The sequence below is a fragment of the Panulirus ornatus genome, chromosome 55 (genome assembly GCF_036320965.1).
Source record: "Panulirus ornatus isolate Po-2019 chromosome 55, ASM3632096v1, whole genome shotgun sequence".
Taxonomy (NCBI): domain Eukaryota; kingdom Metazoa; phylum Arthropoda; class Malacostraca; order Decapoda; family Palinuridae; genus Panulirus; species Panulirus ornatus.
The window spans coordinates 24,015,224-24,027,763 of record NC_092278.1 but is presented as its reverse complement, the minus strand read 5'-3'; the positions used below and the strand labels follow the sequence as shown (position 1 = coordinate 24,027,763).

The window sequence follows — 12,540 nt, the reverse complement described above, 5'->3', positions numbered from 1 at the left end:
CAGTCTCTAGCTGTCATGTAATAATGCACCGAAACCACAGCTCCCTTTCCACATCCAGGCCCCACAGAACTTTCCATGGTTTACCCCAGTTGCTTCACATGCCCTGGTTCAATCCACTTACAGCACATCGACCCCGGTATACCACATCGTTCCAATTCACTCTATTCCTTGCACACCTTTCACCCTCATGCATGTTCAGGCCCCGATCACTCAAAATCTTTTTCACTCCATCTTTCCACCTCCAATTTGGTCTCCCACTTCTCCTTGTTCCCTCCACCTTTGACACATATATCCTCTTGGTCAATCTTTCCTCACTCATTCTCTCCATGTGCCCAAACCATTTCAAAACACCCTCTTCTGCTCTCTCAACCACGCTCTTTTTATTTCCACACATCTCTCTTACCCTTACGTTACTTACTCGATCAAACCACCTCACACCACACATTGTCCTCAAACATCTCATTTCCAGCACAACCATCCTCCTGCGCACAACTCTATCCATAGCCCACGCCTCGCAACCATACAACATTGTTGGAACCACTATTCCTTCAAACATACCCATTTTTGCTTTCTGAGATAATGTTCTCGACTTCCACACATTCTTCAAGGCTCCCAGGATTTTCGCCCCCTCCCCCATCCTATGATCCACTTCCGCTTCCATGGTTCCATCCGTTGCCAGATCCACTCCCAGATATCTAAAACACTTTACTTCCTCCAGTTTTTCTCCATTCAAACTTACCTCCCAATTGACTTGACCCTCAACCCTACTGTACCTAATAACCTTGCTCTTATTCACATTTACTCTTAACTTTCTTCTTTCCCACACTTTACGAAACTCAGTCACCAGCTTCTGCAGTTTCTCACATGAATATATATATTGCGACAAAGCAAAATAAGATAATAAATAAATAAATATACATATTTCATTTATCTATTGTACTTTGTCACTGTCTCCTGCATTAGTGAGGTAGCGCAAGGAAACAGACGAAAGAATGGCCCAACCCACCCACATACACATGTACATACATACACGTGCCCACACGCACTTATAAATACCTATACATTTCAACATATACATACATATACATACACAGACATATACATATACACACGTACAAATTTCATACTTGCTGCCTTTATTCATTCCCGTCGCCACCCCACCACACATGAAATGACAACCCCTCCCCCCGCATGCGTGCAAGGTAGCACTAGGAAAAGACAACAAAGGCCACATTCATTCACAATCAGTCTCTAGCTGTCATGTATAATGCATCAAACCACAGCTCCCTTTCCACATCCAGGTCCAACAAAACTTTCCATGGTTTACCCCAGACGCTTCACATGCCCTGATTCAATCCATATATATCATCCCTGGGATCAGGGGAGAAGGAATACTTCCCACGTATTCCCTGTGTGTCACAGAAGGCGACTAAAAGGGGTGGGTGCAGAGGTCTGGAAATCCTCCACTCCAGTTTTTACTTTTCTAAAAGAAGGAAGAGAGAAGGGAAGGAAATAAGGATTTTCCCTCCATGGGTCAGTCCTCTGCTCTTAACACTAACTCACTAATGCAGAAAATGGTGAACATGTAAAAACGAAAAAGATAATTCAATCATTTAATCTTTTTCTTGATCATAACACAAATCTTGGAGGGTCTATTTGCTCATCTAATCTTACCTCTCACCCTGGAGGTATTAACATACTATGATAGTGTTTTGCATGAGGGAAGTCCTTGTAGTCTGCGTGTAAGACTCGCAAAGTTTGGAACATTTGTGAAAAATCTTATCATAAAACATTTGCATATCAAAAAACAAATAAAATTTAACAGTATGTTAGAAAATGTACCAAGAACACAAAGGTATCCTTTATGACATATCAGGCTCATAAAAAAGTCAGAATATGAGTAACTAGAGTGAAAGGTATGTTCTAAGGAAACAGCAAGGAGAATGTAGTAATGTAATATTAAATAACAGAAATGTAAAACCAAGCTTCAGCCCTACCTGATTAAACACTGCCCCAAGTTTCTCTAAAGCCAAAATCCTGAGTGTGTTTGTGGAAATGGCTACAATGCCTTCCGGACATTGCTCTGACGAGAACCCTGCTGCATATTCTAGACTCTCATATGACAATGGTGTCAAGTGGAATCTGTTCTGGTAATAGTACGATAGCCATGAACGTGATGACATAGCCAGTACCTGAAATGCATTATGATGAAACGTTGAAACAGAAATGTGGTGAATAATGTAAATGAAAATAATCAAGTTGTAGTTTTGACATCCAGTATCGTAAAAAGCCAAATTTCACTTAACAGAAACACAGGTGACTCACATGTGCATCATACAAAATATGCTGGCATACACTGGAGGTATGTCAAAATCTTTAAAGATTCAATAAGAATCCATTTTTCAGTCTATAGTACCAATTTCTGTGTTTGTGATGGTTACTGACCAGTTGAGTTGAAAAAAATATGGTCAAAGGATGTGAAAACATAGTCTGAGTTGCTAGTAATTCTTTCCTGACAAATGCTTCACTACTTAACCAGTATAAGTAAATGCCCAAGACTGTATATGGCACAACTGCATTCATTTGCCACAGATATTTCATACTATTTATGGCACATCAGCATTAAATCGGCTGATGAAGAACAAAATTGAAGAATGAAACAGTTCCACATTGTGTTTGTGCCTGTCCCATGACAGTAGGGGAAAGCACTGTGAATGTAGCTCTTAGTAAATGTTAATTCCCACCAAGGAATAAAATATTCGTTTACACCCCTTAGAATACAAAGGTCTCAGAATACAAAATCTACAGTTTACTTACAGACTCATTTCCTTGCATAATGATACGAAAGAGTTTGACGGGCCTTGAACCCAAGTAACGTGTACGTGTATCAGACATGTCACCAGTCACAGAGTCCAAGACGGTACGTAGCAGTACACCATTCTGAAAATTTTTGCATAAGTAGGCCATATAAATAACCTCTGATATTAATCTACATATAATATCTAAATATATTTTTAATACTGTTCATATCTTTCATAAGGCCAAAACTAGAATATGCTTGTCAAATTTGGTTAATGCACCTACAGACACACATTGAGCTAATAGCAAAGGTACAGTTGGGAAACAAAGATAGTAACAAAATTAATAGAGCTGACTTACTGAGAAAGGCTAGAATTCTGCCCACCATGGAAGAAAAGTGTGTGAGGGGCGACCTAATCAAAACTTTTAAATCTTTACAGCAGGATAATGATTTAGACAATGAACAGTTCTTCGAAAGATGTAACAACAAAACAAGCAGAGGATATAACATGAAATCAAGCAAGAAACTTATTAAAAACAAGCTGTGAAATTTAACCTAATTTCACTTCAATATATTATTCATACATTCTTGCTGTTTCCTGTCATGTACTTTCCAATCTCTCACATTCATTATCCCATAAGTCTTTCTTTTCTCTTTCATTAGCAACTCTACTTTCTCATCCCACCATTCACTATCCTTACCCAAGTCAATACACCATCTTGCAAATGCTATGTGCCTCCCTCATACATATATGCACTGCTTCAGCACATCCCATTCCTCACCCCTTGTACCTTTTACTCTCATCTTCTGCCAATCTTTACCCAATCTCTTTTGGTATCTCCTGATACAAGCACAGTTTACAAGCTTACTCATTTTCATAAACCTCTCCCACTCACATCATTTTCTCTTTTCTTTAGGTCTTTACAAACTTTTACCCTTGCCTCCACCAAAAAATGATCAGATATCCCCCAAGTTCCATCTCTCAGCACAATTACATTGAACAGTCTCTCTTTAGTATGCCAATGAAGTAGTACAAAATCCAATAATGCCCACTTATCATTAACCAAACTCACCCACTTACACTTATGTGTGTTCCTCTTTTTAAACCAGATATTCCCAATCACCAATCCTTTTTCAGCACACAAATCCACTAGCTGTTCACCATTTTCATTCAAAGCATGAGGTACCCCATGCCACCTAATTATACCCTCAACTGTCATATAGCTCAATCTTGCATTAAAATCACCCATCACTATTACTCAATTCCTCACATCAAAATTGCAGTTGCATTCACTCAGCTCCATCCAAAACACTCACCTCTCTTCCTTACTCCTCTTGATACCAGGAGCATAAGTGTTAACTTTATCACCCTCTTTCATAATCCACTTTCATTTTCACCCACAGCAGTATGGAGTACACTTCCTCACAATCTCTTTCCCATTTCCAAAACTCCTCCCTCAGCAAAAGTGCAACCCACTCCTTTGCTTTCAGCCTCACATCAACCCGTTTTTTGCCTAAGTACATGGATAAGGAAATATTCAGCAAGCTGCTCATGTCCTACATTATGCCAAAGTTAGAATAAGCTCCTAAAGTTCTAAAGTTTAGTTAGGGCATTTAAAGAAGCACCAAGAACAAAGAGAGAAGGTCCAGAGGAAACAAACAAAGATGGTATTGTAATGAAAAGAGCTAAGTTACATGGAAAGGTCAGAAGCCTTACATCTGTCCACCATTAAAAAAATAAGAGCATATGATGACCTGATCACATCTTTATGATTCTAAACCAGTTTGATGATGTAGATAATAAACAGTTCTTTGAAAGATGCCACAATAAAACAACCTGAGGCCATAAAATATTGAATAAGAAACTTGTTAGAAAAATCTACTAAAGAACTTTTATGATAGGGATAATGGATGAATGGAATAAAATATACTACTTTATAATATTGTGAATGTGGACAGCATAAATAAGTTAAAAAATTGTATGACAGTAAAGACAGTTCCAAATATGGGGGCTGCATTAGCGTAAAACCCCCTCCTCATATTTTTTTTTTATTTTTTTATTATACTTTGTCGCTGTCTCCCGCGTTTGCGAGGTAGCGCAAGGAAACAGACGAAAGAAATGGCCCAACCCCCCCCCCATACACATGTATATACATACGTCCACACACGCAAATATACATACCTACACAGCTTTCCATGGTTTACCCCAGACGCTTCATATGCCTTGATTCAATCCACTGACAGCACGTCAACCCCGGTATACCACATCGATCCAATTCACTCTATTCCTTGCCCTCCTTTCACCCTCCTGCATGTTCAGGCCCCGATCACACAAAATCTTTTTCACTCCATCTTTCCACCTCCAATTTGGTCTCCCTCTTCTCCTCGTTCCCTCCACCTCCGACACATATATCCTCTTGGTCAATCTTTCCTCACTCATTCTCTCCATGTGCCCAAACCACTTCAAAACACCCTCTTCTGCTCTCTCAACCACACTCTTTTTATTTCCACACATCTCTCTTACCCTTACGTTACTCACTCGACCAAACCACCTCACACCACACATTGTCCTCAAACATCTCATTTCCAGCAAATCCATCCTCCTGCACACAACTCTATCCATAGCCCACGCCTCGCAACCATACAACATTGTTGGAACCACTATTCCTTCAAACATACCCATTTTTGCTTTCCGAGATAATGTTCTCGACTTCCACACATTCTTCAAGGCCCCCAGAATTTTCGCCCCATCCCCCACCCTATGATCCACTTCCGCTTCCATGGTTCCATCCGCTGCCAGATCCACTCCCAGATATCTAAAACACTTCACTTCCTCCAGTTTTTCTCCATTCAAACTCACCTCCCAATTGACTTGACCCTCAACCCTACTGTACCTAATAACCTTGCTCTTATTCACATTTACTCTTAACTTTCTTCTTCCACACACTTTACCAAACTCAGTCACCAGCTTCTGCAGTTTCTCACATGAATCAGCCACCAGCACTGTATCATCAGCGAACAACAACTGACTCACTTCCCAAGCTCTCTCATCCCCAACAGACTTCATACTTGCCCCTCTTTCCAAAACTCTTGCATTTACCTCCCTAACAACCCCATCCATAAACAAATTAAACAACCATGGAGACATCACACACCCCTGCCGCAAACCTACATTCACTGAGAACCAATCACTTTCCTCTCTTCCTACACGTACATATATTTGGGAAAAACAAATGGGCAATGCCACCCACAGCCAGCCCAGCTCTTCACCTTTCCCTTGAGACTAGTTGATAAATGAGTACCTGACTTAGGATTAGGGTGTGTGCCCACACGTAAGAGTAAAGACAAGGTACATACTAAAGTTTAGAAGATGGGTCAACACCATCGTAAAACTCTCTCAGTAACAAACAAACAGTAATTTCATTCATTTATGCACATCTGTCTGTCATCAGGTAACAGAATATAGAATAGCATTCTAGTTTAAGGATAAGGAATTATTCAGCAAGCTGTTCACATCATACATAAGGCCAAAATTAGAATATATTTCACTAGCTGGGTCACCACACTTTAGAAGCATAAAGAGCTATCATAGAAAGCCCAGAGTAAAGCAACACAGATGGTACCAGAATTAAGTGAGCTGAATTACATGGAAAGACTAGAAGCTTTAAATTTCCCCTCCTTAGAAGAGAGAAAATAGAGGGGTTACCCAATCATAAGCTTACAATTTCTAAAACAGATCAATGGCACAAAGAATTTTACGGTCAAAATGATATGCAATCTACTGCCAGAATACTTCACAAAGAAAATTGTTGAAGATGCATATTACCTGCAAGTAATTTCAAAATTTCTTTTAAGTATACGGTTAAAGGGTGTTTAATTCATTATTTAAAACTCCTGTAAAAATAAGAATACATAACTTCAAGCTAGGTCACCCTCACTGATGTAGGGATCTAACAAAGCAGGGCAAAAAATACGGTATCTGAAATCTAAGGGATGAGATACAAGGATGGGTGTGAAGCAATACATCTGCTCATCAAGGTAGAGAGAAAAACATGGGGAGACTTGATTACAACCTTTAAAATTCTTATTCAAATTGAAAACATCAAAAGAGATAAGAAGTCTATAAAATATGCAGAGAATGAGCAACAATATGTCACAGAAAAAAGTAAGCTTGGAACATGCTAGAAAAAAAATGACGCAGCAGTTCTTTGGTATTATAGTTATGGCTTACTGGAACAAGCTAATGGATAAAACTTTGAATGAGGATAGTATACAGAGCTTTAAAAAGTTTTCTGAGAGCAGAGTTTAAGAGATGGAGCCACATTAGTGTAAAACTCACACAGCATGCAAAAGGTTAAACACTGTCAAAGTTTAAGAAATGGGCCCCCCACTAGTGTAAAACCCCTTCAACAAACTTTAAAGTAACTCTTCACTAAAAGGCAATTCAGGACATATACAAATAAATACACAAAAATACCTGCAAACCAATGTTGAGATACAAGGCACCTAGAGTGCGAGGTTCATTATCTGATCCCTCTTGTCCTCCCATCTCAATGATGCTTAGAGACTCTGGTAAAGCAGGCAGCGCTTGCATTCCCCGTACTGTCAAACAGTCCTGATGGAAGAGAGGTAATTCAGAGTATGAAATCCAATGGTTCAGACTGACATGAAATATTAGCAAACAATCACAGTGTGACTTGCTATGAATAATACTTTTATTATTGTTCATTTATCATATGTGACTACATAAAAAGTGTTTATGCTCAAAATTATAAAGTCCATGTAGAAGGTCCCCTAAAAGATTTCAATTAATTCAAACTTTTGTGCATCCATTCATATATGAACCCCTGCTATGAGAGAGCTCCCTTAATCTTAGTTTATACGGGAAACTGTTTATTCACAAATCTTACTGTGATGGTAGTTTAGAATTATGAATGAGAAAATCCTGCAAATAAAACAATTGTGAGCTGTAAAGTCAGATGCCTGAGCAACCTGTTTGGTAATGGCATGTAAACAACCATTATCTGGAAACTATAATACCAAGAAAAAATGATTATATCACAAAATTCTTCAGTTTGGTGCATAGTGCCACACAACTTAATTCATAAGCCTTGACACTTAAAGTGAGTAGATCAGAATCATGCCACATCATATCCTTGTTCACAACAGTAACAGTGACCTCCTCCACTGCTAAAATGATGGCTGGTGAAATAAGCATGTTGAAGTTATGAAAGGATGGTTTGTTACCAGCAACTAGGTGCGCTACTGCCAAGGTGGTGGGGGTGCTAACTGTTCGTGTGTCAAACCAATATGTTGCTGAACTGGTGGAACAAGGTCAACAATGCTTGTGAATGAACACTATGAGGTGGATCATTAAAGACAATGCAAACATTATGTGTACTGATCATCATTCCCATCTTATGGCATCTCTATTTTCCAGCTTCAGGATGAGTTTTAGGCTAATGCCCCTGTAAATTCTTACTAAGACAAAGATATAATTGTTAGTAAAATGTATAAAAAAAATTGTCATCTATCAAGAATAAACTAAAGTCTGATAATGAAGAAATCAGTTTGAATGAGAATACAAAACACTATCAAAAGGAAAGGCTATCAATTTACTTTGACCAAGGTAGAACTCCCCCCACAAACCCAAACCCCCCAAAAAAATCAGTACTTATTCTTAGCATACTCCATCCATTCTCAAAACCCCATCTTCACCTTCTCAAGCACTAAATTCATCCTTTCGTATTCAACCAAAGCATTTTTATCTCTTTTCTATCGATTCAGCTGCATCTCCTCACAACAGCAAGAATGAAGTGTTCATATTCAACTGGTCTTCAGCATTCTTTCACTTAACCATCCTTTTGTGCGAGGCTGCAATTAAAAGCAGCTCTTGTGCAACCACTTTTATGTGATGTGAGAAGTTGTACTGTAATTGATAACCCTAAGGAATTATGAGAAAAATTAAAGACAATAGATAGATAGATATGGGCTATGGATAGAGTTGTGCGCAGGAGGATGGATGTGCTGGAAATGAGATGTTTGAGGACAATGTGTGGTGTGAGGTGGTTTGATCGAGTAAGTAACGTAAGGGTAAGAGAGATGTGTGGAAATAAAAAGAGCGTGGTTGAGAGAGCAGAAGAGGGTGTTTTGAAATGGTTTGGGCACATGGAGAGAATGAGTGAGGAAAGATTGACCAAGAGGATATATGTGTCGGAGGTGGAGGGAACGAGGAGAAGAGGGAGACCAAATTGGAGGTGGAAAGATGGAGTGAAAAAGATTTTGTGTGATCGGGGCCTGAACATGCAGGAGGGTGAAAGGAGGGCAAGGAATAGAGTGAATTGGAGCGATGTGGTATACAGGGTTTGACGTGCTGTCAGTGGATTGAATCAAGGCATGTGAAGCGTCTGGGGTAAACCATGTGTCAGCGTCGCGTCGCCTCGCCGCAGTGTATCGAGACAGACTTCCCCAGAACTTTTAAAGGGGAAGTAAATGTTTATAGTTGTGTTAATGGGGTGATAGTTTTCATGCATGGTGTTTTTGACAAGAAAATAGTGAAGTTGGAGAAAAATGTAGCTTAGACATTGAAGCTTATTGACACAGTGGTGAAATTGATGAGAACTGCTATTGACGTTTGTGTGAATAAATTGTACATTTCCTTTTCCATAGCCAGAGGTTGAACCATTATGTGACATTCATTTTTTTTTCATTCATTTCAAGCTAAAAGTTTGTTTTCTAAATTGTTTCTTACATTTTTCATATGTATATATATGTATGTGTGTGTGTGTGTGTGTATGTGCATATGTGTGTGTGTGTGTGTGTGTGTGTGTATATGTATATATATATGTATATTATCCCTGGGGATAGGGGTGAAAGAATACTTCCCACGTATTCCTCGCGTGTCGTAGAAAGCGACTAGAGGGGACGGGAGCGGGGGGCCGGAAATCCTCCCCTCCTTGTATTAACTTTCTAAAATGGGAAACAGAAGAAGGAGTCACGCGGGGAGTGATCATCCTCCTCGAAGGCTCAGAGTGGGGTGCCTAAATGTGTGTGGATGTAACCAAGATGTGAAAAAAGGAGAGATAGGTAGTATGTTTGAGGAAAGGAACCTGGATGTTTTGGCTCTGAGTGAAACGACATAAATTATCCCTGGGGATAGGGGATTAAGAATACTTCCCACGTATTCCCTGCGTGTCGTAGAAGGCGACTAAAAGGGGAGGGAGTGGGGGGCTGGAAATCCTCCCCTCTCGTTTTTTTTTTTAATTTTCCAAAAGAAGGAACAGAGGGGGCCAGGTGAGGATATTCCAAAAAAGGCCCAGTCCTCTGTTCTTAACGCTACCTCGCTAACGCGGGAAATGGCTAATAGTTTAAAAGAAAAGAAAAAGATATACATAAATGCCCATATATATACTTATCAACATATACATACACATACACAGACATATACATATATACAAATGTACATATTCATACTTGCTTGCCTTCATCCATTCCTGGTGCTATCCTACCCCACAGGACGGAGCATTGCTACCCCCTGCTTCAGTGAGGTGGCACCAGGAAAACAGACAAAAAAAGGCCACATTTGTTCACATTCAGTCTCTAGCTGTCATGTGTAATGCACTGAAACAATAGCTCCCTATCCACATCCAGGCCCCACAGACCTTTCCATGGTTTACCCTAGATGTTTCACATGCCCCGGTTCAGTCCACTGACAGCAGGTTGACCCCAGTATACCACATCATTCCAATTCACTCTATTCCTTGTTTGATTCTCACTCTCCTGTATATTCAGGCCCCTATCGATCAAAATCTTTTTCACTCCATCCTTCCACCTCCAATTTGGTCTCCCGCTTCTCCTTGTTCCCTCCACCTCTGACACATATAGCCTCTTTGTCAACCTTTCCTCACTCATTCTTTCCATATGTCCAAACCATTTCAACACACCCTCTTCTGCTCTCTCAACAACACTCTTTTTATTTCCACACATCTCTCTCACCCTTTCATTATTTACTCAATCAAACCACCTCACAACACATATTGTCCTCAAACATTTCATTTCCATCTCATCCACCCTCCTCCATACAACTCCAACTATAGCCCAAGCCTCGCAACCATATAGTATTGTTGGAACTACTATTCCTTCAAACATACCCATTTCTGCTCTCCGAGATAACGTTTTCTCCTTCCATACATAAACATACCCATTTTTGCTCTCTGAGATGATGTTCTCTCCTTCCACACATTCTTCATTTGTCCCAGGACCTTCGCCCCCTCCCCCACCCAGTGACTCACTTCCGCTTCTATGATTCCATTCGCTGCTAAGTCCATTCACTGAAAGCTCAGTCACCAACTTCGGCAGTTTCTTACTCGGTGAACTACAACTGACTCCCTTCCAAAGCCCTCTCATCCCCACATGGAAAATGAAACATAAGTTCCCACGTGCACTTTCATGTAATGATAACATCATCAGGGGAGATACAAGAATGAAATAGAAGACTTAAAACAGTCAGTTGACATAAAAAGAGAGAAATGGCATCTTACAGCTAAGATGCCAAAGGTAAACACATGTTTCTGGTTTGTGGGGAGAATGAGTGAGGAAAGGTTGACAAGGAGGATATATGCGTCAGAAATGGAAGGAACAAGGAGAACTGGGAGACCAAATTGGAGATGAAAGAATGGAGTGAGAGATTTTGAGCAATCAGGGCCTGAACATCCAGGAGGGTGAAAGGCATGCATGGAATAGAGTGAATTGGAACAATGCAGTATACTGGGGTCAACATGTCATCAATGGACTGAACCAGGGAATGTGAAATGTCCAGAGTAAACCATGGAAAGGTTTGTGGGGCCTGGATGTGGATAGGGAGCTGTGGTTTTGGTGCATTACACATGAAAGCAATGTATGGATGTGATTGAATATGGCCTTTCTTTGTCTGTTTCTTGGTGCTACCTCACTGATGCAGGGGGTGGGGATGCTGTTTCTTGTGGGGCTGGGTGGCACTGGAAATGACAGAAGGCAAGCAAGTATGAATATGTACATGTGTACATATGTATATGTATGCAAGAGGTTACAGTGGTGCGTGTGATATAGTATATGCATAAAACCACGAGGAAAATGAAACAGTGAGTTCCCAAGTGCACTTTCGTGTAATGATTGTATCGTCAGGGGCAATACAAGTATGAGACAGACGACGAGGAACAGTCAGTTGATATACAAGGAAGAGACGTAACTAGGACACCACTGGCAAACAAGCATGTATATGTATGTGTATGTATCTGTATGTATACGTATGTATATGTATATACATATATATATGTGTGAGTGGATGGGTCTTTCTTCGTCTATTTTCTGGCACTATCTCGCAAATGTGGGGAAACAAGAATCGAAAATGGGGGAAGTGAAGTGCCTTAGATATTTGGGAGTGGATTTAACAGCAAATGGAACCATGTAAGTGGAAGTGAGTCATATGGTGAGGTGAGGGGGTAAATGTTCTGGGAGCGATGAAGAACATGTGGAAAGAGAGAACATTATCTCAAAAGAGCGAAAATGGGCATGTTTGAATGAACAGTGGTTCCAACAATACTTTATGGTCACAAGACATGGGCTATAGAGAGGGTTGTATGGAAGAGGGTGGATGCGTTGCAAGTGAAATGTTTGAGGACAATATGTGGTACGAGGTGGTTTGATCAAGTAAGAAATTAAAGGATATGAGAAAAGTGTAGTAATAAAGAGTTTGGTTGTGA

At 40.1% G+C, this 12,540-nt stretch overlaps 1 protein-coding gene across 3 annotated transcripts in view; it reads right to left on the bottom strand.

Moving 5' to 3' along the window:
- Sf3b3 (splicing factor 3b subunit 3) overlaps positions 1 to 12,540 on the bottom strand; it is a 66,513-nt gene that overhangs the window by 24,376 nt on the left and 29,597 nt on the right. For all 3 annotated transcript variants that reach the window (XM_071693172.1, XM_071693174.1, XM_071693173.1), the window contains exons 15-17: positions 7,278 to 7,415; positions 2,818 to 2,940; positions 1,998 to 2,192 (exon numbers count right to left, since the gene is read on the bottom strand). In XM_071693172.1, the coding sequence (XP_071549273.1) occupies positions 1,998 to 2,192; positions 2,818 to 2,940; positions 7,278 to 7,415 (456 nt within the window). The remainder of the gene's footprint in view (positions 1 to 1,997; positions 2,193 to 2,817; positions 2,941 to 7,277; positions 7,416 to 12,540) is intronic.